Below are 26,502 nucleotides of genomic sequence, written 5' to 3'. Positions count from 1 at the left end.
CTAGGTACTGTATATACTGTACCTACAGTAACAGTAACTGTATCTCTGTATCTCTGTATCTCTCCTCTCTCTCACATACCATGCTGTATTTAATGCTACTTATGTTACAGTATATGAACTTTTACTCTACAGGCAGCTGTGAAACACTAATAATCAACATCTGGGAAATAAAACCAGATAATTTGACTTGTTTACTGTTATGTAACTACGATGTTAACAGCCAAGTTTGAATCTGATTTCATGATTTGGAATTAAGTTATTTAAGGGGCATAAAAACAGTTGCCATGCAATTACCTTGCTTTGTCTGAGATAACTGAACAACAGTTACACATCTGTTCAAGCAAAGATGTGTTTTGGGCTGCTGTGAAAAACCCAGCACAGTTTTACGTAGGTTAATACAATGAGGACTCTGACAGAAATCCACATTTGTCAGTGCACCATTGTGAAATAACAACGCGTGGGCTTGGGCACCTTAAATTTAATTACCTGACATCTCAATAAGACCTTCGTCTATTCAGCTTAAAGGCGTTACATCAGCTTCTCTCTCGTTCTCTGTCTCTATCTATGTTTCTCTCTCTGTCTCTCTCTTGCTTTTTCCTCTTATTCTGTCTCTCTCTTGCTTTTTCCTCTTATTCAAATTCAAACTTGACTTAAACTGTATTATCCAACAGGGGATATTCAGTTGGTCTGAGATAAATTGTACAACACTTTGAGTTTTTAACATAACTACATCCATGAAAATACCCATTATAAACATCTCAATGCCCTTTGTTGGACTTCAAATCAAATGAATCAAAATCTATTAATCTTTGTAATTAAACAGTTGGATACACATACATTTACAAATTCATCTGAACATTTAGGTTGTTATCTTCCTATGTCAGACTTCGATACTTATTTCTTCAAAACAAAAGGAAGAATGAGGTGCGATGATTAGAAGTATTGTTACAGTTTTTTTCTGTTGTACTACTTCTAAAACTACTATTAAAGGAAAAACAACTGATTCAAGAAAATTATGTTCGTAAGTTTGTATTAAAAAGAGAACAGATGTTCTCTCCACATTGGCAGAATTTTATCCCACATTATTTTAAAAGAGAGAGATTTGAGATGTCAGTGAAGAAGAGATATTTTTCCATGTGTACACACCTATACTCTGTTTCTTCTCTTTCTTTGTTCTCTGAATGTCTCTCTGTCTTTCATTCATTCACATGGTTAGGAAACAATGGGGAATTTTTGAGCCTTAAGCCAATTCCTTATTATCTCTCAAGATAAACATTTCCTTTTCTTGGCTGAAAATATCCCTGATCTAACCCTCTGTGCACACAGGGGAGAAGTTAAGTGGTGTCATTTACCTCGACTGGTGGGAAATGCTTTGCCCTGTTTTAAGCTTTATTAGATAACTCAGCCTTCCCCGTGGACCTCCATACCTTTGTTAAAGAATGACAGGGTAGGCTTCCTGTCCCATATGCCAGTCTCCTCCTTCCATCCATCTTTCTCTCATCATATTAACGCAAGTAGTTTCATCAAATAAAATATCTTGCTTTTGATAGGTTATGTCAGAGGCAAGACAAGTAGAGAGTAAGACAGCGAGTTGGAGGAAATAACAGGAGGTCTATGTATGAAAGGAAAGACCAGCACAACAAGGGAGAATAACATGACACACCCTAGTGATATAATTCACTCGTGATTCTCAGGAAAGTTGTGAGTGATACAAGGGCAGACAGCCTCAGAGCTCTTATCGTGGATCACTGTGAAATTACATATGAAGGGTCATGGCTGGAAATTACACCAGCCTCTTACGCAGAACATGTAGTGTTTTTAAGATTGGTTTTGAAAAAGTCCTTCACAATGAGAATAATAGCCATGTTTTTTGGAGAAGGAAGCTAACATAACAGGCCAGCGTCCAAAATATTGAAATTTTATCCTGTTAATAAACTATTTTGGAGTGATACAGGAAGTACATACAGGAAGATATTTTTGAAATTATATTGTTTTGTTTTAAGTACTTCTGTCCAGGTTTGAAAAATGTGGATCTTATCTCATTTTCTCTAATGCCACCAAATGTAACACCACAACACCTGTGATCACTTTGCAAAAACCCCCTGTGTTTTCAAAGACGGGAGTTGTTGCCGTAAATACAGTAAAACGACTGATTACACAATTGTTTGTTCCGTGGGACTATATAAAGTCTACAAACCCTTAAGTCAAACCAACCATTAGTGGGAAATGACGGTTTAACAGAACATTCCTGGAAATATTGCTTCACTGCCTCCTCACTATGGCCATGTACAAGGTCCCACATGTTAATTAACCCAACTTAATAATGTAGCAGTAAAACAGCCTAACAACTTTGCATCCACATCCTTTCCAGTTAATGTTAGTGGGGAGTCACCACAGGAGGTACTGCAACAAGTGAGGTTCATTGTCGAAGTTGAAACCAAAAAGCATACAGACAGTGCATATGTCCACTGAGGTTGTTCAATCCGCTGAAAATGTTACTTTAATTTTTAAAAAGTTTTAAAATAATTTTTAAACTGGATCAGGATCAGCATCATAATGCACAGAGGCAGATAATTAGACTGATAGGCAAATGATTAATTTGTTTTTTTATGAGCCAAAATGTGAAGTACAACCATCATGAAGAGGGATAAGCGCTGCATGTTTTTAGACAGTCTCTTCTGGAAGACATTTAAGGTTTTACTCGATTGTTCACATTGGAAGAGCTAGAGGTAGTTGTATTAAGTGTTTTCAGAAATGGTGGTAAAAAGCACCCCCACCTAAGCACCTTATACCAACTGTTTGACTCTGATGGAGTATACCCATTAACCCCATTGGCTGAGATCATTCCTTCAGACAGACAAACCTTTCCCAGTTTGTCTGTCTTGATTGGCTCACCATTTTTGTCATTTCTGTCATTTGTGTCCTTCAAGAACTGAAGTTAAAATAACATTTTAAAAAACACCTTTCCAGTTCCTAATTTTTTAACCTGTGTTAGACATTAAAACCATAAATGGCAGGCATCAATGAAGAAGTGAAGAGGCTCATCTACCAGTTATGCTAGGAAGAGGCTTTGCAATTCATCTATAGCATTTGTGTGCATTTGAATGTGTGCAGACACAAGTTTGTGTGTTTTTCACTGTGTGTATTTTTGTGTGTGAGAGGGCCTAATGGCACATCAGGACAGTCCTGTCAGATTATGTGGGGGCCGCGGTGCTGAGTCTGTGTCACACTGTGTTCCCGTCTCAGCACATTAGAGCCAAACTTCTGTGATGATGCAGCAAACGCAATGACATAAAAAAATCCCTGAAGAGTAACGTAGTATAGATGTAACATACATTTCTTATTCTAATTTCAATTTGGATTCACTCTCCAAAATTGTCCTGGGGTTTGAGAGTTTCTCACAGAACAGAGGGCCAGGCCACTGACTTTTTTAGTGGCTAATAATAAAACCAATTAGATTATAGTTGGGTATCTGTGGGAAATTTCAAAACAGAACCACAAATAATAAATAAATATTCTGTTCTGCCTTTGTCATATAAGGTTCAACTCAACCTGAGCTCAACGAGCTGAAGTGATTAGTTGATAATAATCTACAACAATTTTGAGTGATTGTCATTTATCAAAAATGTTAAACATTTGCTGATAGCAGCTCCTCTTATGTAAGGATTAATGGCTTTTCACTTTCTTATCATTGTAAATTCAATATCTTTAGGATTTAGACTGTTGGTCAGGCAAAACAAGCAATTGAAAGATATTATCTTGATATCTGGGACCATGGGCATGTTTTACACTTTTCTGACATTTTAGATTAATTAATAAAAATAGCTGGAAGATTAATTGATACTGAAAACAGTTACTCATGCAGCCTTACATCTATGCACTTATCATGACCCTCTTGTTTGCATGTTTGATATAACTATTAAACAATTATTTGCATTGCTCCTTGGCAGTCTAAAATCATGTTGAGGTTAGATATTTGCTTCGATACTGTAAATTGGTTCACAGCTCTTTGGTCAGATCAGGTGTCAGGAGCAGCACAGGCCTCTAGGGGCTGTTAGTACGGATTTTAGACTCTATTGTCGACATCATTTTAAATATTGAAGGTTCTTTTTTCAGCACAGGACCCAGGTGCTCAGTTAATACAGTTTCTTATTGGGACGCAGCCTAATGAAACATGACAAACAAGTGGGAAACCACCAGAAGCATGACTGTGACCCAATTTGTCGTTCACACCCATAGTTGAGAAAACTAGGCTATGAGGGGAAAAAAACAGAACAAACAGATGGAATGTATTCATGCTTTGCTTTTAATCACTTCATAGAAAAAGTATTTCAGATTTATTTTTGAACACAATATACAATATAATACCATACATTGTGTGAAACATTTAATAACCCACCTGCAACAACTGGTGGACTTGAACATATTATTGACAATAAAAAAAGACCCATCTTTCATGCAGATAGTGCTAAATCTGGCTAACCATTTGGACACAACTAGGACCAAAAAAAGCTTGAACATAGATAAACAATGTTAATACTGACAAATTTGAATTTCAAAACTGCTAACAAGTTTGGTCAGAAAGAGTTCACACATTAGCACAATCAGTTACATAAGATCATGTTTTGTTGTTAATTCAGAACGATTCACGTCAGTGCCGGGCGTATTGTAGCATGCTACCAATACCGTCCCCGTGTTATCTACTTTTACATTAAGTGCGATAAGTGTAAAAGGAGACGATTGCTTTGTGTATGTCAGTCGAACCTGTATCTGGCCTTGTATATCAGCAATCTGCATTCAAATGCCGGATTTAGAAGCTTAGGTTGTAACAAGCCGCTCAGAGAAAATAAGCTATTTGTGTATTTTGATACCAAGCATTGACTAAGCTTCTGTGTTCCTTAGCTAGCTTGTATGCATCCTATATCCAAGCCTACGCAGTTTAACATGTCCTCTATGCCGCCTCTGGGTTACCAAATTGCTATTGCTGTTCTCAGATGAAAACATTGTACCTCCAAAACCTAAATTGGTCCAGTTTTGTTTGATTAAAAAAAAAAAAGAAGAAATAAAGATCTTTGTAGATCTGAGACAAATTCTGTTATTGTTTAATAAATGGAACTACATACAATTAACAAAGTTATGCTTTTCAGCAATACCAAAAGCATCCATGATATTACTTCATATTTCAAAGTGAATCACCCAAAAATTTGGTTGATAATATTAATATAACGTTTTTCATTTTCTTAACAATTTTAACTTTTAAAAGTAAAAAGGCTATTTTGGAGTTGCAAGTTTCTCATGTGACAACAACAACAACATGTCTCTTTAGCTGCTGCTCTGCTGGGCACTCAAAACATTGTGCGAATATATACTTAGATATATTTATATATATTTATATATATAAAAACAATATATAATACATATATAAAAAGACTCTAATCCAGAGTCTTCTACACATTAGACACCACCACTTCCAGGTAATGCAAGTGCATATAAATTAAAATAGATTTTACACTGAACCAGTATTTCTTATTTACAGGCTTAAAGTAAAGAATAAATACACACTGTTATAAACAGCAAAAAGGACCAACTTGAGCTCCTAGCGACAAACGGTAGAGACAAAGATGTGGAGTGATGGGGGTAAGGCCTGATGACAAAGTCAACACATTCACACATTCATCATACAGAAACACATACTCGCACACACATACAAAACCCTCCATACATACTGCACACAAACGATTGCCACTTAAGCATGCTGGAGTGAAATTAGATGAAGTACCGTTGACTGTATCAGTAAACCAATATGAACATGGAGAGACATGATAATAGATTTAAGTAGAACATCCAGAAAAAGAGGCAGAAATGTGAGGTCTGCAAACCATTTTCCCCTACATATTACTGAAATATGCAAAAAAGATATTTTCTGGTTTGCTTTAAAACGAGAGTCTAATTATTCCTCTTTTTTTGAGAAGGGTACAGTCTGCCATGCTGAATCCAGCATTTCCATCTGTGCCAAATCCTAATAACCCGACTGTCCTGGAAACCTGATACAGTGGAAGGGGGAGGGGAAGAAATTCAATTGACGTCAATGAGCAGAAGCAGCACTTGAGGGATTTTTTATCGTGAGGAAGAAATAGCCGGCCTGATTGTTTTGGGGTCGTGTCCGTGGAGCCTACGGGGGTTTGTAAACCATGCGAATAGTGGCACTGATGAGGGTCTGAGAGAACCTTTCAGACAGGCAGCTGTAAGAGCACCTTTAATCATCTGGTCTGGGCCTGATTGCAGAGGGGCAGGGGGGCGTTATATCAGACTGGTCTGGGGTCAGGGCCTGTTCCAACTAACAGGATTATTAAGACTGCAGCATACCTGTGGACTAAAAATAGATATACTGCTGTTGTGTTTTTTGTCCTTTTCCGACTTCATTCCTTTAATATAGATCTAAGATGCTTCTTATTTGTTTTCAGACCTGCTTGTATTACTGCTGATTTTATCTGACGGTAGGTTTTAAGTTATGAGGGTTTCAAGAGGGCTAACTTCCATTTCACACCACATGAAAACATGATCTAAAAGTAAATGGAACAAAATGTTATAGAACAAATCAAAATTGTACATTAAATTGAGCTGGAATATGATCCTATAGTTGCAAATCTGAGTTTTTATCTCAACACATTAAACACATTTGTATCAAAAGTCCAGTTTTGGTGTGAAAAGGCAGGAAGCCCAAATGTTCTGCAGACCATTGAGAGAAAAGGAGAGGAAAAGATATGCTGAAGAAATTGTGTATGAAAATAGGAGAAACGTATTTCAGTGTGATTGTGACATTCATTGACTGACATAGAAAGCAATAAGGTGAACATGTAACATGAGCCATGAATGAATATAGGTGTTAACATTTCTTTGTGTAAAGAAAAACAAATGTGACTATGTGCGTATAATGTGGGTGTTTGTCCAAGAGTTGTTTGTCGACGTTTGTTTGGATTTCTCTATTGCCCAATACATGGAAGACTGTTCTCTTTTAACTTACAAAAAAGATTTTGCTCTCTCAGATATGAAAAAAAAAACATTTCACAGACATACTAGAGTGTTCAATAAATAAAAAACTATATAAAGACATTAGTAAAAAAGGCACACAAAAGTCCTTTGACAAATGGTACAGGAAAAAAGTAAACACTTTCTCTTGCTATACAAACGTGTCTCCATCAGTAGATCTTACTCTATGCTACTTCTAGATCATGTCATATCTGTAAAAAAGTCTTAAGGTACAAAACTTCTCTCAGTAGTGTCAATGTCCATTTAATGCCAGTCCAGAAAAGAAAAGTTACCATTTCCCAAACTGGCCAAAATCCTTCAAGTTCCACCCTCAGTCTCGCCTGTCCATCAAGACTAAAATGTCTGCAGTAATTATTTCCTGAGAACTCTGAAGCCGCTTCACTGAAACTGTCCATCCGTGTCTGGCTTCAAACACCCAAGTGCAAGACGCCCCTGTGCGGGCCAAAACTAAGCCCTTGCTTCTGTGGGCTTGTTAAAAAGCACAGCTGCTAGAGGATCTCCCCTCTTTTTCAAAAAACTTTCAAATCACCATGTGAGCCTGACGATGGAAGCCCTATGTGTCTGTGGGTGTTGCCTCATGTGTCACGATCTCTATTGCCGTCGTTGGCTCGGTCAGGCCACCTTCGTCTTGCTCCTGACCGTCCAAATAGTCCAGGGGAGGAGAACGAGAATCTCCAAGACTATCCTCCTCCTCCTCTAACTCTTCCTCTTCTTCCTCCTCCTCCCCTTCACCATCTTTCTCTATTCCATCCAAGTCCTCCTCCTCCAAGGTCAGCTCAAACTGAAATTTCTCCCCGCCTCCCTGCCCTCCAGTGCCTCCGCAGTGTCCATGTGTACACTGGTCGTAGAAGGGTGGGGAAGGGCTCTGGGGTATCATGCTCTGGTACCAGTTCCTGTTGTCTTCCAGCGTGTCCAGAATGTCCTGGGCGTCAGGGTGGACCAGATCAGCCCAAGTCTCCCACAGAGGGTGCACAATATAGTCGATGAAACCCACCTGGAAGAGAATGAGACAAGCGATAGTTAGAAATGAGTTTCTTTTAAAGTTATGATGCACATACATACATTTGTACATCCATCTTTGCTTGTGCGTAATGCGGTTTCTACTCTATGTACTGTATTGCGTACCTGGCTCTTTTCCACCGAGGCTGTGTGTTTATCACACATAGGGCTGATCTCCATCCCCCTCTCCCTCTCTCTGTCTCCCTGGTGGAAGAACTCCTCCATTATCCGATCAGTCCACTGACGATACAGCTCCAGGGACTTAGTGGGGTTACTCAGGTCAGCACAGTGCACCATGTTACGCAGCACCTAGAAGTGATTCAGAATTGCAGTTAACCAACAATGATACAAAAATCCAGGTGAAAACATTTGTAATTTGTAAATTTGCAAGTCTGCTCTTGCAGAACAGACAAAAGGCTAATTCTATCATGTTCTGTTATATAGAGGAGGCTGGCCTGCACAACAGTCTCATAAAGAAGAAATCCTAGAAAGGCCATTAGAGGGACAGTATGGAGGGAGCACTTACAGGCACAAAGAAGATGGATGGAGTGTGAAAAGGAGTGACAGTAGGAGCAGAGGTCAGCTATGTAGGAGCTAATGACCATTGGCTGAGTAACCTCCAATAATGCTGGCTATTGATTAGAGCTATTAAAAGCAGGTGAAAGACAGATGGGGGGCTGAGAGTATGTCCGGTCCAAACTGACATATAATGTCAATACTCAATATAATGTACAGTTTTTTGCATGATTATTACTCTTTGTTTAGAAGTGAATACGTTGTTTTGGACAACAAACACTTACTTGTATTCTGTCTGTGTAATTGTCCAGCAGCAGCACTCCAGAGCTCGTCACCTTCTTGGTCTCCACCATCGTCTTCAGATCAGCCAACAGACTCATGTGTTTCGACATGTCAGTGGCCAAAACCTAAAGAAAGAAAGAGAGAAAAAAATCCCATCCTCAGCATCATAACAATATAAACAGATTATCATTTATATCAAGAGGGTTGTAGAAGAGAAAAGAATATGAATCTCAATATTTTACCATGTCAATGACCATCTTGCGTAGGGACTGTCGCTGCTTCTTAGTGAGGTTCTGGAAGATATCACAATTGTCTTCCTGAAGTAGTTTGAAACCCACAGCCAAGTGATGGTTCTCCAGTACAGATTCATCATTGTACATCAGGGCCAGCTCAGAGTCTGGACAGAGGTGAAAAGAGGTTGTTATTACAACTGCTGCTATTAGGCTGTTGAATACAACAGTTTTATTTTACTAAAGAAATCAACTGAATACCCGCCCTTATTCATGTGTAGAGTGACATTTTGACTTACTGGTATTGATTAGGAATTGGTTTGATACTCCAGGGTGGTCAACATCATGGATAGCTGCAGCAAAGATGGCTGCAAGGATCTCAAGATCTGTGAAGACCGCCTGTAAAAGAGCAACATGGAAGAAGGAGAGAGGAAAGAAAAAACATTTAACAATTCATGAAGATAAAAAAATGGCATCAAAAATAACAAAACCATTAATCCATGTCAACTAACTATTGATTACCAGATCATTGTGTGAACATGAAAACATTTAATCTTTAACCTTAATGTGTTTCTGTCACATTCTGCCTCTAAGCAAAAGAGCTGACAAAATCTTACAAAAGGGGGATGGAAGGACTAATGTTGGAAGGAAGAAAGAAGTTCTGTCAGTAAACTTTAATTTGTCTGAGCAGGCTGAGGAGGGGAAAAGATGATTCAATGGAAGGTTGTTGGGCTCTTCAAAGATGGTGTGCTGATCCAGGAAAGAGGCACATGGGGTGATGTAAGAACATACTTCTCTAATTTAATTTTTTCTTATTTCCGTGGATGTGCACTGGCACCCAATTCAAAGCTGTGGCCATTTTAGGAACCCCTCGGAGTTAACCAATGTGGATAAGATATTTTAACAAGACCCTAACTCTTTCTGTCGAAAATACTTCTTATGACTTACATCGAGGGCTGGAGTTGAGAGGAGAATGTGTGTGGACTGGGCTACGTCAGCAGCATGCAGGCTGTTATGGTAGGCCACATCTGAATGGTAGTGATCTTCCAGTGTCATCATGTAGGCCACAAACGTATCCACAGGGATTTTGAATGTCTTCAACAGGTCTCGCTCCTTGAAAAAATATCACATCATAGTTAGGAATTAGTGTACATAGCTTTAGTAGCAATGATTGAAAAGCAAAAAGTATGTAATGGACATGATGGCATGGAGAGTGCTGATAATAGTAGGACACTTCATACCTGAAAGATGGCATACATGATGCAGGTGAGAGGTCGGTTGTTGGAGTACTCTGACACCGTGAAGATGTTCAGGCCCCACTTGTTGAGGTCCTCCAGCTCCTTGGACAGCAGCTCCTCCTTATCGGTCTTGACGCCGAAGCGTGAGATGCTGCTGCTGGAGAGCGAGGGCCCGTGGGAGACCTTCTTGACCCCGCTGATCTGTGTCATCAGCTGCTGCTTCTGCTGCTTCTTCTTCTCTCGCGTCTTGGATGTCGGTGACGGGATCTCCACCTCATTCTGTTTGTCTGAGGTAGGGGAAGATTTGATGTATTTAGAAATAAGTCTTTGCATGGAATACCTCATATTGAAGAGAACCCAGGTGCACTAAAAAACACCTGCAGCAATTTGGCTCCTGAGGGATTTAGTAATTCACCTATTCATTCATCATCTGTCTGTCCATTCATTTGTTCATTCATGTTCCCCGTCTTCCACCTACAGTCTCTCTCTGAGCTCCTACTGTTCATTCGTATCCACCCCCCCCCCCCCCCCCCCCCCCACCCCCGCTCTATCAGCAGGTGGCTCACATCTCATTTCTTGTTCTTTTCACTCTCATAGGTCAGTCCATTGACAGACTAAGAGCTGGGGTTTCTGTGCAGTTAAGGCAGCTCCGTAAAGCCAGTCATTGAATATGCTGCAGCATCTTTTGCAGCTTTAACAAATCACTCGGTAAACGGGGGGAATTTAATGTTTGATCGTCTATTCAACTACATTTAGTTTGGCCACAAATAGATGGAGTGAGAAAATCCAAAATAAATGCAGAAAACGTGCTAGGCGTTCATGTAATATTACTTTGAAAAATGATAAATTAGAAAAATACATCAGTCTTCACACTTTGCCTAAAAAAAAGCAGGGAAAACATGCCAAGTTTCCTGTAATATTTTAGAAACAGTGCAACCAGGCACTTGTATTTACTGCAATCACAAGAAGAATTGAATGAAATCCTGCAGGGACTCACTATCGGCAGGTATGTGAGCTGTGCACTCATCTATCAAGCCTCGATTCAGCTCATCGTTGGCCTATCAGCCTTCCCCTGTTGAGGGTTATTCAATTACCAGCTGTAATTCAAATAATCACTTTCACTCTCATGCTCTCCCTCTCACACTGTTTCCTCTGCCTTTCTCTCTGTCTCTCTCTCTCTCCTCAGTCCTCCAGTGGTAATTGAGAATGGGCAATTAAGCACTCTCAGACATGTGCTGCGTGGGAAACAAGGGGAAGAGCAATATATTGCGCTCTAATTTATTACAAGCCATCAGTATCACCACTGCTGTGTGGTGTTTATGTGTGGCCTGTGCATGTGTGTGTGTGTGTGTGTGTGTGTGTGTGGGAGAGAGAGAGAAACAAGTTCACAGTGTCATTTTTATCAAACATTTCTACATCTTAAAGTACTAGTGTACAGTAAACGCTGACATGAAAACTGATGGTTTTTAGCACAGTTTCACGATCCTGGTCTGATTAAGTCTCTCTGTCGCAGTTTGGCCTGCTCTGTGTTACCCAGTCACATGGATAGACCCTCCTCTATTTTAGACATGGATTTACAAATTAAGCAAATTAAGTAAATATCTTCTGTATCCTGATCTATTCTGTCTCTTCTCTTCTTCCTTCTCTTTCCCTGTCCTCTGTCATCTCCCACGTTTATTTCAATTTCATCGGATTTCTTTTCATCCTCCTCCATATGCTCTCCTACAAGATACGCAGATGCAGTGGAGAAAGGGGAGGCTTATTTAGGGGACTTTTTTTCCCCTCACAGTTTATTCCCTAAACTAGGTGTGTTCTGCTGCTGGCCGATCAAAGGGAATTATGACAGAATTATGTTGGGAGGACAGCTGCAGCGGGGGAAAGGCACACGTGAATGGCCAGCAGGCAGTCAGCCAATAATCCTCATTGGAAAGTCAGAAATCTCAGTCTGCATGAGTTCGCCATGAGAAAATCTGTGATCTTTATTTATCCAGGGAATTATACAGATTCCATGAACACAGTTGTTCTGTTTTACCAAAAGTGTGCCTCACCATCAGCCATAAATGTTAAAAACCACATAGTTCACAATAAACTGATGGGGATTTGACAAGAATGACCTCTGTAGAATCAGACATATGGCAGGAAAACGTAATTTCTCATAGCCTTGAATGAATGCCTCCATAAAAATAATGTAAAGCAGAAAAAGGTGGATAACTGATGTGATACTAATCTTAATGGATGGAAGGATTAAACAGTCCTACTGGTCATCTGAGGCCAAACCAGACCAGCTGTGCTGCGGGCTACAGTCATTTCCCCCTTTTTCAGTAATGTTTACCTGTTTTTCTTTGATCCTACTACTAACAGTGTAACCCTAATTTTTTTTTTTTTTTTTGCAAAGATCAGATCTATGTCTGGATTCTTGGAGCAGCAAGCGTGGGGATGAGGGAAGGAGAGCTTTTGGGACAACAAGGTGTCCCTGCTGACAAAGATGTATTAAGATAGGGATGAGTCACGCTCATCTATCTGCCAGCAAAGGGGGTTCCTCTGTACCTCGACTTTCCCCCTTCTCTTCAGTCAGCTACCTCCCTCATTTGCGTCTGCTTCACCCCTCCTCTCGCTCTCTATGATCCAGCAGTGACAGATCTGCCAACAACACTACACCGGATCAGGATGCCAATCGATCGGAAGCACAGTGTCTATAAATAATCTTAACTACCTCTACATGCATTCTGTCTGGCTTGTATTATCCTTTTTGTTTGTCAATCTATATTATATTTCACTCATTTACTTGACTATCACTGAGCTTTTTGCGTCTGTCCTCTAGCTATCAACATTCCTCTGTTTAAATCTCAAAATTGACCAAAAGCCAACTTTTAATCCATCAAATGAAAATTGGTTGTCGCACTGCTGCTCACGTGTTATTTTTCTGCAATGAATGTGGATGACAAACCACAAAAGCATCGTCTCTACAGATGATATAAATTCATACATATTTAGCTATCACTATTCTCAGATCTTGAAAGTGCAACCCACACCGACAGCATCAAGTTCCAATTAACTTTCTCAGGTTCTGTCTAACAAGCTGTCTTGTCATTCAAACAGCACATTTCATAAATAAGCCAACCACCTTAATAACTTGATATTTAAAAAAATACTTACAAAACAGAAATATACATTTTTCACTTAAATTGTAAAGGCCATTTCGAGCCTGGTGTCATAAACCTCTAGACAAAGCTTAATGGCGCAGTGTTTTTAATGGTACGCCCCCACAGAAAAGCCTGCCAGAGCAACTTGCACAGCTTAGCATCACGCAAAAATCAAACCTCCACACAAATAATGCGGCAAATAATCAAAGATTTGGGTATTTGTGTGAGCAACTAAATATTTGTGGTTATTTCTGTTTTTGGTCGTGATTACAGTGTGTGATGGCTAAGGTGGATTATAAACCAATTTTGTGAATTTGTAAATGTGATTTTGAGTGCATGAACATGAAACTTTATTTACCAAGGAAGGTGTTGGAGATGAATTCGGAAACCTGATTCCCCGACCGACTCATCTCAGATAGGTGCGTCAACTCCCGATTCAACATTCTCTTAAACTGCAAGAGAGAAAGAGGAGGGGGAGAGAGAGAAAAATGTTGTCAGTTTCCACTGGGGGAAAGCCTGGGAGAAATTATGGTACAGGATTCCATGGAAAATACAGCAGTACTCAGTTTTAATTCAGCAGCTCAACTATATTATTTAATTAGTGTACAAATAGTGGGGGGACACATATCTTATTCCCCCTATTTACCCTTTAATTTATTAGGGTGCGGATCATTATTTGTATTACCATTGGGGAGGCTATCACATTTTAATTCCCCTCAATTCACCCTCTGCAACCAATTTACAATTTTATTACACTGAATCACATTTTTGGGGCCTGTTTGCCTGCTTTTACTTGCGTCAATGTAAAAGAATTCAATGATGTCAAGAGGAAAATCTGCACACTGCTTAGGACATTCGTTTTCGTGCCAACAATTTAGCAATTTTCATGTAGTTTTTATATTTTAAATAGTTTTAAACAGATGAAACAGTTAAAGGAGACATATGCATTGGACAGTACACAGGGACCCAGGCACTGCAGTAGCAGCTGTTTATGACAGACTGATGCGTGCGCGTGAACCCACATACACACTAACACACATACAAACACACAGCTCTGCAGAGGGTTCAAGATGGAGCCTGAACCACAAAACACCATTCTTTCAGTCCTCCCCAAAAAATATCATTTGGTGCAATTAGGCTAGAATGATGTCCTGAAAAGCTCCACAAGATCAACTGATATTATGAAAATGCTGAATTAGTTCAGATTTAGGCCTTAATGCAACAGCAACGCAGGACAGTGAGGTACAATGAAATGAGTGCGGTATCCCGACAAGCTACGTAGATAAGCGCCACACACCTTAATGTAACCCCAAGACACCGACAGCAGGTAATTGGCTTCAGGCATTTTGGACCCCGTTTTCTCGTTCCTACACAAAGCCAGAACTGTAATCCAATAGAAAAAAAATAGAGGCAGTCGAATAGGACTCTTTCAGCGGCAAAAAGAACAAAAAATCCTCTCTTCTCTCTTCTTGTGTTTCTCTTCTCAGCAACTAAGAGAGCAGCTCGATGATGGGCTCATTCTCCCTCTTAGCAGCAGAAAAGGGCTTGCTCTGAGTCTCCATGCCGGGGGAGAAAGACGAATGGTTGGATGGATGTGGCAGAAAAGTAAGGGCTGTAGCAAGGCTAAGCGAGGAGGAGATCCAGCAGGCTTGGTGGATCGGCTAGAGCAGCAGCAGCTGGAGCAGAGAGCTGGGGACTCTCAGTGTACTGATGAATAATGGAGAAGAAGCGAGGAAGGGAGGAGGGGAAAAAAACAGCGATGGAGACAGGAGGAGGAGGAGGAGGAGGGATTGAGGCAGCGATGTTCATCTGACTGGAGGGGGGGTTCCTCCACTGGATTTGTCTTGCTTCGCTGCTCTCACTGTTATAGCGCTCACTCCCCCTCCTCCCCGCCTCTCTTTCTCTCTCTCTCTCTCTCTGTTTCTCTCTTTATCGTTCCCTCCCTCTTCTGTCTCTTTTTCCCCTGCTGTAGTCTGCCAGCCCCAGCAACACACTCTATTCAGAACACATGATTTGACAGAAAATGGGGAGAAGGGGGGAGCCTTAATTACAGCTTGGTATTGGTGTAGATATGATTTTATGAAGGTGTGTTTGAGTGATTGACATAATGTTCAGACTTTGATTCCAGCTGTAACTTTCCCTCTTCTTCTCTTTTTTTTCCCAGCTGTGTGACCACTGCAATTAATTCCCATTCTCTGCAATTCCCAGCCCCTGTAATTCCACCTTTAAGCCATTTTTATTAAGTCAGCCATTGTGAAGGAATGCCATCGAGCCGCACAGCAATGCCTCTCCTCTACAGTAAAACAATGAGGGTTGAATAAATGATGGGGCACGTTTTGAGGAATGTGAATGCACAGCTCTGTATTTTTATCGCCATTATCTCTATTATCATCCGCTCCTCTCCCTCCCTCTTTTGAGTCTTCTGTTGTCTCCTGACATCCCCAAGTGCGGCGGCCATTGTGGAGAACTCATAAGCCTGTTCATTATCTGCATCCCATAATAATATTAGATGCTGTCAGGGTGTCTGTGAAAGGCTATTTTTAACAGCCTGCACCGAGAGACAACCAGAGAGTGGGGAAGACGGATGGAAAAAAGAAAAGAAAAGAGAGGAAGAAGGAGAGATGGTAGATAATTGCATCCTTCCCCAATTTAGGTGACATCAGCCCATGGTTTTCTCTCTGCTTGTGAAAGTGAAAGCTTGTGAAGTGTGTGTATGCCAATTACCAGAACACACCAACGCCATGGCAACAGCATCAGGCAATCGGTGCAAGACTGTTTTCAGAGGACAGAAGAGTAAATGAGGAGAAAAGAGAGGAGAGGCTTCCCCTTTTCCTTCCCAGGCAAACATGTGGTATAGCTGCTGAGCTGTCACGAGGACACACCACACACATCGCCTCTGCTCACATCCACTGATGCACAGACTGAAAATCCCTCCCCTCCTCCACCCGCCCTCCGCTCCGTTTCTCCCTCACTCTCCACCACTTACATGTCAATTTCTCTCCCGGCTGCCACTTGCCAACACAGTCATCAATCTCTCGGTCTGTCTGCCTCACTGGCAGAATCAATGGGTTGTCCTTGGAGCAGGTGTTGATACTGCTGCAGTGTACAAGGCTAGGGCCACCTGACTGGATACTGTTACATCAGTACCACTGGCCAATTTTGAAGCGCGTTGGTGCTTCTGTGAAATTCGTCATAACTCATGTTTGTGAAACCCTCAAGGATGGTGGCAAAGCTTTGATGGGAAACCTCTCTGCTAATGAGAACATATCCATAGTTCTATTCACTTCATAGTCAATCCATGGGAAACTGATAAACAAAGTTCCCAGAGAATCTCTCGGTCCGATGTGCGTGTGTTTGCGTGTATACAAGTTCGGAAAGATGAGTGGGAGATCAAAGCTTCCCCGGGAGGATTCCGGATTATCCTCCCACTGAGGGAAAGAACCAGAAGCAGCGAGGTAGGACGCAAAAGAAGAGGGAAAAAGAAAAGAAAAGGAGAGGAGGCAGCTCTTTATATAATAGCTCAATGCATAATATATAAAGATCCCAGAAATAACAGCAGGGGATGTCTTTCTGCAATGTGCTGAAGAACGATGCTTCCCCAGAGGCTGAAAGAAATGCCTCAGAACACATACTGTACATGCACAGCAGCAGTCTACAAATGCAATTATCTGCAGTTAAGCACAGTTGACGCTGACATGTCGCATGCATGTTGTACACACTCATACCCATGTGTTTCTGTATGAGCATGTTATTGCCTCTGTGTATTGGATTGTATTGTTCGTTCAGGCGCAGAAGGGAATCCTCTTTACCTCCTACTGACACCATGACACTGGAGGATGATTAGCTCCTAGAGGTCTGTGGGTATCTGTGTCTCACGTTCTCTCATACCTACATACTGTATATTCTATTATTTTATCCATTCACCTCTTACCATGCTCAGACATCTTTCTTTCTTTGTCATTCAAAGTTTCTGTCCTATTCTCTTTTCCCTCCATTTCTCTCTCCCCTCAGCTTTTCCACATCCTCCCTCTCTTACTCCATTTTCAATTTTCTTTTGTTTCAATCATGTCATTTTCTCTCTTTTAGCTCTGTGTCTCCTAACCTTTTATTCTCATATTCCCCATCCCTCTCCCACTCTCTTTCTCTCTGCTTGCAGGGGGTTGGGTTGATTCAGCAGAGAGCTGCTTCGACAGAAGCAGAGATGGTGAATGGAGCCAGTGGCATTTCATTGTGAGGGGGGTGAGGTGGGGGGGATACATAACACCGCGCTTCTACATTCAGACGTGATCCCATCGGACAGCTCACTGCGGAGGGCAGTCAGGCAGACAGGTAGGCAGGAAGGAAGATACAGAATCTCCCTCTGACACGAGACTGAGCTCATGCACTCTCAACAACATGCTTCCATTATCTGACCAAGCACTACACATTATACATAGTTTTATTTTTTCAATAAGGATTATTGTGGCTGGCAATGTTTGATCTGATAATCAGATTATATGACAACTTGTAAACAGACTTTTATTTTATTTTATTTTTTTTTTTTTTACATGATTCTAATTCAGTTTTACATTTATTTATTTTTAAATGACCCAATATTAAACAGGGGTATATTCCATTTTTTTGCTACTCTTGGAAGGTTTTGTTTCCTTAAAATGTCTAACATTAGTACTGCTCCTCTCTTCAAAATGTCTTATTTTAAATAATCAGCAATATTAATTTGATGCTTTTCAGATTGAAGTTGAGCCTTTAAGCCACTAGTGGGTGCACTCTGCCCAATTTACTGTAGACAAAGCTGCTCAGTATCCAGGGAGAGTATTGACTTGCAGTCACATATCTCCCAACCTGATTTAAACTTTAGAAACTCCTTCTGTCCAACATATAAAATCAAGATAACTAAATTATCAGTAAATCTCCCAACCTATAATTCTTAATTTACTCTTGTCACCACTGAAGTTACTGTCATGACACTTTTTACCTTAACATTTTTTATCAACAACTTCTAAAAGTGAATCATAACTTATGTATTCTCTTTTATGTCAGTCTCATCAGTTTATCATTGTAATCTCATGTTTACAGTATGCAACATTAATGGAAAAATGGATCATACAATCATTTATTTTTTTACCAGTAAATCTGCAGTAGTGGTTAAAAGAAAGGGGAGTTAAACCACAAACTTGACGTAAGAAGGCAACATCAGTACTGAAGCAAAGACTGGTAATGACATAACTCTATAAAGTTCAGGAAACCTGCCCACGTATGAACCGTGCGTAAGTTGGGTTAAGGTACAGACAACTAAGAAACAGCCTGACTACCTCTCACTTCTTCACTTCCTCTGACTCACTCACACTAGCATGTGTCTGTATGAAAAAGAGTGTATTCATGTGTCTTTGAATCTATCCGGTTAGATGTGTTGAAAATGAGCGGCCAGCTATAAACTAGGAGTTTGAAAACAGGAGGAGAGATTAAAGTAAGTAATTCCTCAACTGAGTGAATCATCCCCATCACTCCCAGCTGTTCAAGGCCTCGGTAGAGGCAGATGTGGTCCGCAACCCCATTTTTGGCTGGAGTAGAATAGTTAACAGGTAACTGTGCGCACTTCAGCTCTAGTTGCTCTGAAAGCAAATGTAAAATACCACACGAGCAGAATTACACCTAAGAAAAAAGTAATGCTTGAATTACCAAAACCTCAAATGAATGCTTATATCATCAATCAACAGCAATATTTTATCACGTTAACAAAAGTTATGCCATATCACTTAGGAGGATAATTTCTATCTACAAATTCTCAGAGAGATTTACTTTCCTCCCATCAGCCCCTGTTAGAATAAAGCAGTCACTGAACAGCATAACCACATGGCAGGTATTTTCTCCTCAGATGACCCAAGTGTTCAGCCTCAGTTAGAAAAAGACTGTCTCCAGGCTTTGGTGCTATGCTTAGAAACACCACTTATCACTTGCCTGGCCCTCAGGTGACTTAAATTCATCGTCAATTTGCTTATTATCTCAACATCACCAGACTCTTGTAGAAACCGCAGAAAGAGAGGCACTCAAGCTAATTTTTACTAAGATGCTTTTTGCCCCAATTGCCTGTTTTCAAGCAACATCTACACAGTTCCACTGAGTACCTTCTGCCACCTATACATTACAATAAGCAAATAATAACTTGGGAGGGAATTGGTTTGATGTTTGCAGGAGAGGACAAAAAAGCATCTACATTTAATAATCTCCAAAAGGCCTACTTTTTTTTTAATCTCAACACTCTTGGCAACAACTTGAAGTATCTGTGATCAGCCACAAATCTGTGAATTTGTGTTGTTTTGCATAACATTAAAAGATGCACAAAGGTTCTAGAAAGCCAAATGCATGCACCCCTGCCTCCTTATGCATGAACCTCTGAAAATATGCACAAGTAAGTTTTAAGAAATAGACAAATAATTGACCAAATAAAAAAAAGACTTTGCTTCAACATTAAGATATAAACCGTAGTATTGTGGAATATGCAGCTACACTATTTACACAAAACATTTGTTTCAAATTGAAGGCAAACTCAAAGCAACCATTCAGCATCCACTGCTGCGAGATATTTGAAGCCCCTCATAAGATGACCACTTTAAAAAACACCAAGGATCAAAAGACAAAAATGATCTAGTGAAACTATGTTTTATAATCAAGCAGTCCACAAAAGTTCAGCACACATGTCCACGCAAGTCAGAGAAATCCCACACTCATCCATAAAATAAAATATATATAATAAAATATCCCTCCAAAAACAGCAAAGGAGATTATAAACTTGTGTAATAGCAGAAAATAAATTAATAAATAAATAAATACAAGAAAACTCACCTTTCTCCAACCATTTAGTTTCCCTAATTTCTTCTCTTTCTTGTCAAAGCAGCAGGCTCCCATGTTGCTGTGTGTAGAGTGCAGAGCAGAGCAGTGCTGTCGTCCGTTAAAGTGTCTGTCTCAGTCTGACTACAGCTTGAGTAAAAGAACCAAGCCTCAGCTCTCTGACGCTGGGAAACGCCACAGCTCTAGTGACTCACTTAGGGCTGCAAGGTCTGACTAGGCTTTACCTCACACCCTGTGTATGTGGAACAGTGACCGAGTCTGTATGTGTGAGACAGACCTCTGCCTCATCCACACTCCCTCATGGGGGTAGTCCCGCCTCTAACCTCTAGCTTTTCTTTCTTGCTGTTTGCTACTCCTGTAGCGGGCACTCACAGCCACATGGTTTACACTGTCAATATCGCACTGATCATTCAGATGACTGCAACACTTCCTGTTTTGAGGAACACAATGGATTTCACGAGCCTCACCTATGAAGGTTAGCCGGGTCGTGCTTAGCAATTTTTTCTATCCCTGACAGTTCAAATCTATTCAGGTGAAAGTTTGATGGCTAGACATTGACTTTCAGTCAGTCCTTCAGCTTACAAAACTTTGGACTCCAGAATCCAGAGAAAACTCTACTACTTAGTGTAAAAGTATTTAGCTGGCCCGTAATGAACAGTCAAAGAACCCAAAGATATTCAATTTGAAATGTTATCAGACAAGTGCAAAAAAAAAAAGAAGTCACAATTATTAAGCTGATGGCAGCGAATGATTATCAATTTTGTCAAATAAAAGAATCAAAATTCAATATAAATATAAAAACTGAATATAAATAGTTTCTCAATTTACTCATTGATTACTTGACTTATTGTTTCAGCCCTTGATGAAGGTCTGCATCCTTGACATAGAAAATATTTCCAACTCAGTACAGATCTCCACCCATCTATATCAGAATACATAACAGAGGACAGTTACAAATTGCAGGTCGTCAACAGTAACAGGTCCCTGCACTTCAATTTAGAGGTACAGTATAGCAGCAGCTACTCGCATTTCACATCCTTTGTTCTCGGGTTTCATACAGCTTGGATAACAGTTTTTCCATGCTAAATACAAGAGGTAGTTATAGATTAGCATGTTCTTGTTATAAAACCAGGTCATGTGTAACACCTCACATGACAAAGAAGAAGCAGTTGTGTAATGTTTTTGTTTACAGTAAAAAACAAGGCCAGAATTATAACTGATTGGACTTCAATTGGATTGTGCTATTAATATGGCCCCACAGCTACATATAGCACACACACACACACACACACTCACACACACACACACACGCACGCACGCACGCACGCACGCACGCACGCACGCACGCACGCACGCACGCACGCACGCACGCACGCACGCACACACACACACACACACACACACACACACACACACACACACACACACACACACACACACACACACACACATACAAAGTGCATCCATACAAAATAGACAGGTTTGATGAAGGATTCCTGATCAGTATCTTATCCACAGGTGGTTACCTCACCCACTAGCCAAAGTGACATCAATCAGAAAGGGTCATATACACAATAAACCCATTGTTTGTTTGTTTTTTTTTTTGTTTTTTTTTGTTTACATATTTCTTAAAAGTTTGAGATATTATGTTAGCTAAAAAGCAAAATCTATCTGCTACAGTGAAGCTACTGTCAGCTTCCACATTTTTTTGCATTGTGTTACAGTGTGATCATCTCTGCGTCATCAGGATGATGCAGTGTTTTCTGGGAATATCTGAATAAAATGGCCCCTTCGTTGTGCCATAGTTAGGATGTTTTGGTATTTCTCAAAGCAGTAGGCTCCTGAAATCAATCACCAGCTGCAGAATTTATCTTGGCTCAGTTCTGCCAAACCCTCTGAGATTGCAAAAGTGCTAAAATTAAAATTGTAAGCGAGTTAAGACTAATCCTATCCACAAGTCCACAAATGAGGGATGATATAAACCAGCAGGTTTACCGTCTTTCTGAATATAGCGAAGAGTGTTTATGACTTAATTTTCTGTTAAAGAAATCCTGGTCTTATTCTGCTGTAATCAACACATTGACACAGTGTCCTTTCTCTGCTTACACACTGAGGTTATATCAACAGTTTCTTAGCATCTTCTGCGTTCTTTTGTCATGTAGGCTACATGACAAAAGATTGGTTAAATTTATATTTGTTTAAATGGTTAATAGTATTTATTCTGCAATTCAGCAGTCCTCATGTGACTTAACTGACTGTGTTGGTGGTATACGCAGATGAGTACAATGAGATGAATGAACTCTACCGTTAACCATGCAAATGGGCATGATGGGATGTCTATTGTCGTCTGGAGAGAGAGGGAGAGAGCGTGGGGGATCAGGAAGGAGACAGGAAGAGAGAGTCACTCTGCCCAGGGGTCCGTATGGATTCCCCCCACCGTACACACACACACACACACACACACACACACACACACACACACACACACACACACACACACACACATACACACACACACACACACACACACAAATGTTCTCTCTCTTCCTCTCTAGTTTATTGTGTTTGACCCACTGCAGGATCCCTTGCATCCTGTTGTCCAGTTTTATGAGAAATAACAAGCTTTTCCTCTTGGCTAACTTGATAAACCGTTTTCAGTCTCTCTAACACACAGCTACCACTCAGCCCATACAGCAAGCAAGCAAGCAACAACGGAACCCAAAACAATTGATTAGTATTGAGGACTGGGGCCAATCAGTAGGGTGCAGTCTGTAAGTTGTCACCCTTTACAACAAAGATGGCTGAACATCAAGAGTCACACATGTTACAGAACTAAAGGTACTGATATAGCACACAGATGTAATAAGAGTAGGATACTGCGCAGGGAGGAAAAAAAATCCCTGTGACCCAAAAAGCATTATACACCATCGACAACCATTATGACAGAGACATCTAGAATTCAGAAGCACCGTATCTAATGGGTGCAGCGAAATATTGCTTGGTTCCGTGCTTCCTGGTTCTTTATATAAGAACCAGGAACCTTGGTGCACATCACAGATAGTCAGTGACACAGAAGAAATAGAATAACCAGTGGACAGTGAAAAGTTGGAAAGACAGGAAAGATAAAAAGCCACAGACACCAGACCATCTTATTGCAAATTTACATTTGAAGCAAATAATCCTGAGATTAAGATTTGTTTTAATTGAATAAAAACTCTATGGGCAGAAACTGTTTCTGCTTGAGCAGGTCTAAAATTGTCAAAGTTGCAGTGTTACACACACCTTCTACACCTTTTCTTTTTACATTAAAAATCAGTGTTGTACTAAATAAGACTGGTCCATTCTATAAAAAGAAATGACAGGACACATTTTTATGTATAAACAACCAGCCCCTGGCCCTTTAGGCCCAGTCACCAAATTATAACTACTATTGCTACTTATAATGGCAGTGATAATGATTATTCATACTCAATTTAACCCATTAATGCAAATATTTTCCTAAAAGTCACAGACAAATAGTGCTCTACATCATGCACTAGGGGGATTACTTATATAAAGAACCAGGAACTGAAGCTGGGTGCACATCACATAGCCTACATTCAATGGTGCAGAAGACGCAGAATAACCAGTGGACAGTGAAAAACTAGTTTGCCAGAAAAAGATGAAAAGAGGGCCACAGCAGGTCAAAAGACAAAACCACTTCCTTATGTCAGACAATAATTTGTGCAAAGACAGAGAAAAAAAATAGAGAAGACATCAGCTGATGAGTAACATCCAGTCATATCCATACAAGTGTACAGGGCAGCCTTTGTAAACAGCACTCATTCCAATAGTGCCTGCTGCTGCAGGCCCCTGTACCACCTCAACCTCCTCCTTACATGCTCCAGCTTTTAATATTGTTGACTTTGCTAAGGTCATGATAAGTTCATGTACGCTTACAGCTAGAGTATCTCTGGATTCTGTATACTGTAGTTCATGTGTTTATAATGGGATTAGTTCTCTCTAGCAGAGTCCTTTGCAGGTCCGATTTGAGGACTCCCTCAAAGAGGAGACCCATTTCTGTGTAAACACTTGCAGTGATAAATGGTTCAACATTTTCATAATTTTGAAAAATAAAAACACAAGAGGGCCTGTCCTACCTTGTTGGAAGCCATGTCACTGACAGAGCGGTAGGTCTGGATCGTCTCCAGCTGGTCCAGACACCAGTCCAACTCCTCCATCGTCTCCATGGCCAGCTTCTGGTACGCCTCATCTGTCAACAAGCAGCCGGCACATAGAGACACACAGTCAGAACAGAGGGCACACATGCAGCCCGTGCGCTGCCCCGCCACTCCCAGGCAACATCCATCCATAGGTCCTATTCGGGGCGCCTGCTTCTGCTGTTGCTGAGGAGGGGGAATTGTGAGAGGTGGAACCAGGCTGCAGCGCTCCTTCATCATGAGGAGGAGTAGCTGTGGCGAGTTGGTAAGGCTCGCAGCTGTCAGCAGAGTGGAGTAGAGTGGTGGAAAGCAAGGACGTGAACTCCTTCTGTCACATACTCAACTTTTCTCTCTGAGCATATGTGCCCCCTCCTCCCCCTCAGCTCATTTACATAAAGTCAACCACCCCCCCCCCCCCCCTCACTTACTGAACAGGAAACCAGATATCAACCCCCCCCCCCAAACCACCACTTGCCACACACAAATATACACTTTGCACCACCTCACAGGAAACAGAGCGACACCTTTAAACCAACAGAATTTGCAAGAACACGTACCATATTACAATTTGTTATAGCGCTGATTAAGTGGCTGACTTCAATTTCATTGCCCAATATTATTGATCATCACTATTTAATTAGCCTGATCAACTCTGCTTATTGACATTGGCTAAATAACAGGATCCAACAGATACCATCAATGTCTTTATTTAACCAGTTGCTTAGAAACAAACATGGTAATGGGCCTTTGGGGCCGCACATGACAAGGGTGCAGGTTTTAATAAATCTCCACACAGAGATGAGAATTTCTCATTTTGGTCTTGTACAAAAACAATTACTGCTGCTGTATAGAAACATGTGGTCGACTGGTCGTTGATTTGCAGTGTAAACGAAGTAGGCTGTGGGCTCGACCACAGTGCAGTCAAAAATATAGCCCAAAGACAAAATAACAGGAACTGACTGCTTGCGTTCATTTTTACCAGAACTGAATAATATTTCTGTAACATTTAGCAACAGCCAGGATGTGCATGCTAATGTGTGAAAGTCTTTTTTGTGTGTGCAGATTTTCTGTCTGTTGTTTAAAAATAAGTTTGATCATTTTAGAGCCATGTTTAAATAAAGTGCAGGCCTATAATAATAATAATAATGTATTATATTAGTTGTTGAATACTAGTTCAAATAATTTACAACTAGGATACAGCAGTTGTTTAGCACCTTTGTTTATGCTACAAAAATACAGCATAAAATGCATCTATTCAATCTTACTGTAAATCAAATTAAAGGAATGTGACAAAATGTTTGACATCATGTGCTACAGTTATAAATAAAACGAGAATTCAAGATTGTTTTTAAATCACGGAAAGGGAGAAGAAATCAAAATGCTGACATCAGCATGCTCACAATGACTACTAATATGCAGGTATTTAATCATAGACCAAAGTAATGGACAAATAGAAATTTTAGCCAGATGAGGTTTACCAAAGTGAATATAAATTATTTCTGAAGGAACTGTGAATGTCTGTACATTTTTTGTGCCAGATGAGGAGACATTACAGGAAAAGTTAGGATCATCAAAGTCAGTGGGAATCATCTTCTGGGTAACATGAATGACTGTACAGAATTAAATGGAAATCCTCTCCATCATAGTTGTTTAGATATAGGTGTTGTCAACTATTTCCATACAGGTGTTACCAACTATTTCCTAACATCATAATTACACACAACAATAATCCAATAGGCTATTAGTCAAGTTAAACATTTAGGCATCAGTGATTGGTCATTTGACACACATTTACAGCTCATTGATGTCTCTGTCTGGCTGATGATTCCTGGACTGAATGTGCAGCCGCTCTATTCCACCTACAGTCAGTCTGGTTAAGTTCTGCCCCAAAAAGTTGCTAGTCACTGGCTACTTATTTGATTTTTTTTTTTTAAAGAAAGAAATGAAAGAAATGGGGCTTCAAATGTGTCAAACAAAGTGGCAGACATACATTGCC

At 40.4% G+C, this 26,502-nt stretch overlaps 2 protein-coding genes across 3 annotated transcripts in view; one reads left to right on the top strand and one right to left on the bottom strand.

Moving 5' to 3' along the window:
* Positions 1-26,502, top strand: part of ak4 (adenylate kinase 4) — a 439,278-nt gene that overhangs the window by 266,946 nt on the left and 145,830 nt on the right. The window lies entirely within an intron of this gene.
* Positions 4,289-24,639, bottom strand: pde4ba (phosphodiesterase 4B, cAMP-specific a). Of its 2 annotated transcripts, none has more exons than XM_062423668.1 (9): positions 24,447-24,639; positions 13,817-13,910; positions 10,319-10,602; positions 10,026-10,190; positions 9,377-9,476; positions 9,090-9,244; positions 8,850-8,972; positions 8,176-8,358; positions 4,289-8,044 (listed from the first exon to the last, which is right to left on the bottom strand). In XM_062423668.1, exons 1-9 carry the CDS (start codon positions 24,612-24,614, stop codon positions 7,604-7,606), a joined length of 1,713 nt encoding a protein of 570 aa, XP_062279652.1. In that variant the 5' UTR covers positions 24,615-24,639; the 3' UTR covers positions 4,289-7,603. The 2 variants fall into 2 exon arrangements, with proteins under 2 accessions (XP_062279652.1, XP_062279653.1); XM_062423669.1 differs by lacking the exon at positions 24,447-24,639 and adding an exon at positions 20,302-20,505.

The sequence above is a fragment of the Scomber scombrus genome, chromosome 8 (genome assembly GCF_963691925.1).
Source record: "Scomber scombrus chromosome 8, fScoSco1.1, whole genome shotgun sequence".
NCBI classification, from domain to species: domain Eukaryota; kingdom Metazoa; phylum Chordata; class Actinopteri; order Scombriformes; family Scombridae; genus Scomber; species Scomber scombrus.
Note: the sequence above shows the minus strand (reverse complement) of the source record. Positions and strands in the feature narration are given on the sequence as shown.

Bases quoted from the DNA above. Each gene is read 5' to 3' on its own strand.
- pde4ba (XM_062423668.1), bottom strand. From the start codon at position 24,614: ATGTGTGCCCTCTGTTCTGACTGTGTGTCTCTATGTGCCGGCTGCTTG. The intron at 9,477-10,025 runs GTAAGTCATAAG...GCTCTTTTACAG, and splicing joins TCTCAACTCCAGCCCTCGAT to GCGGTCTTCACAGATCTTGA. The intron at 8,359-8,849 runs GTAAGTGTTTGT...AATCACTTCTAG, and splicing joins ATTACACAGACAGAATACAA to GTGCTGCGTAACATGGTGCA.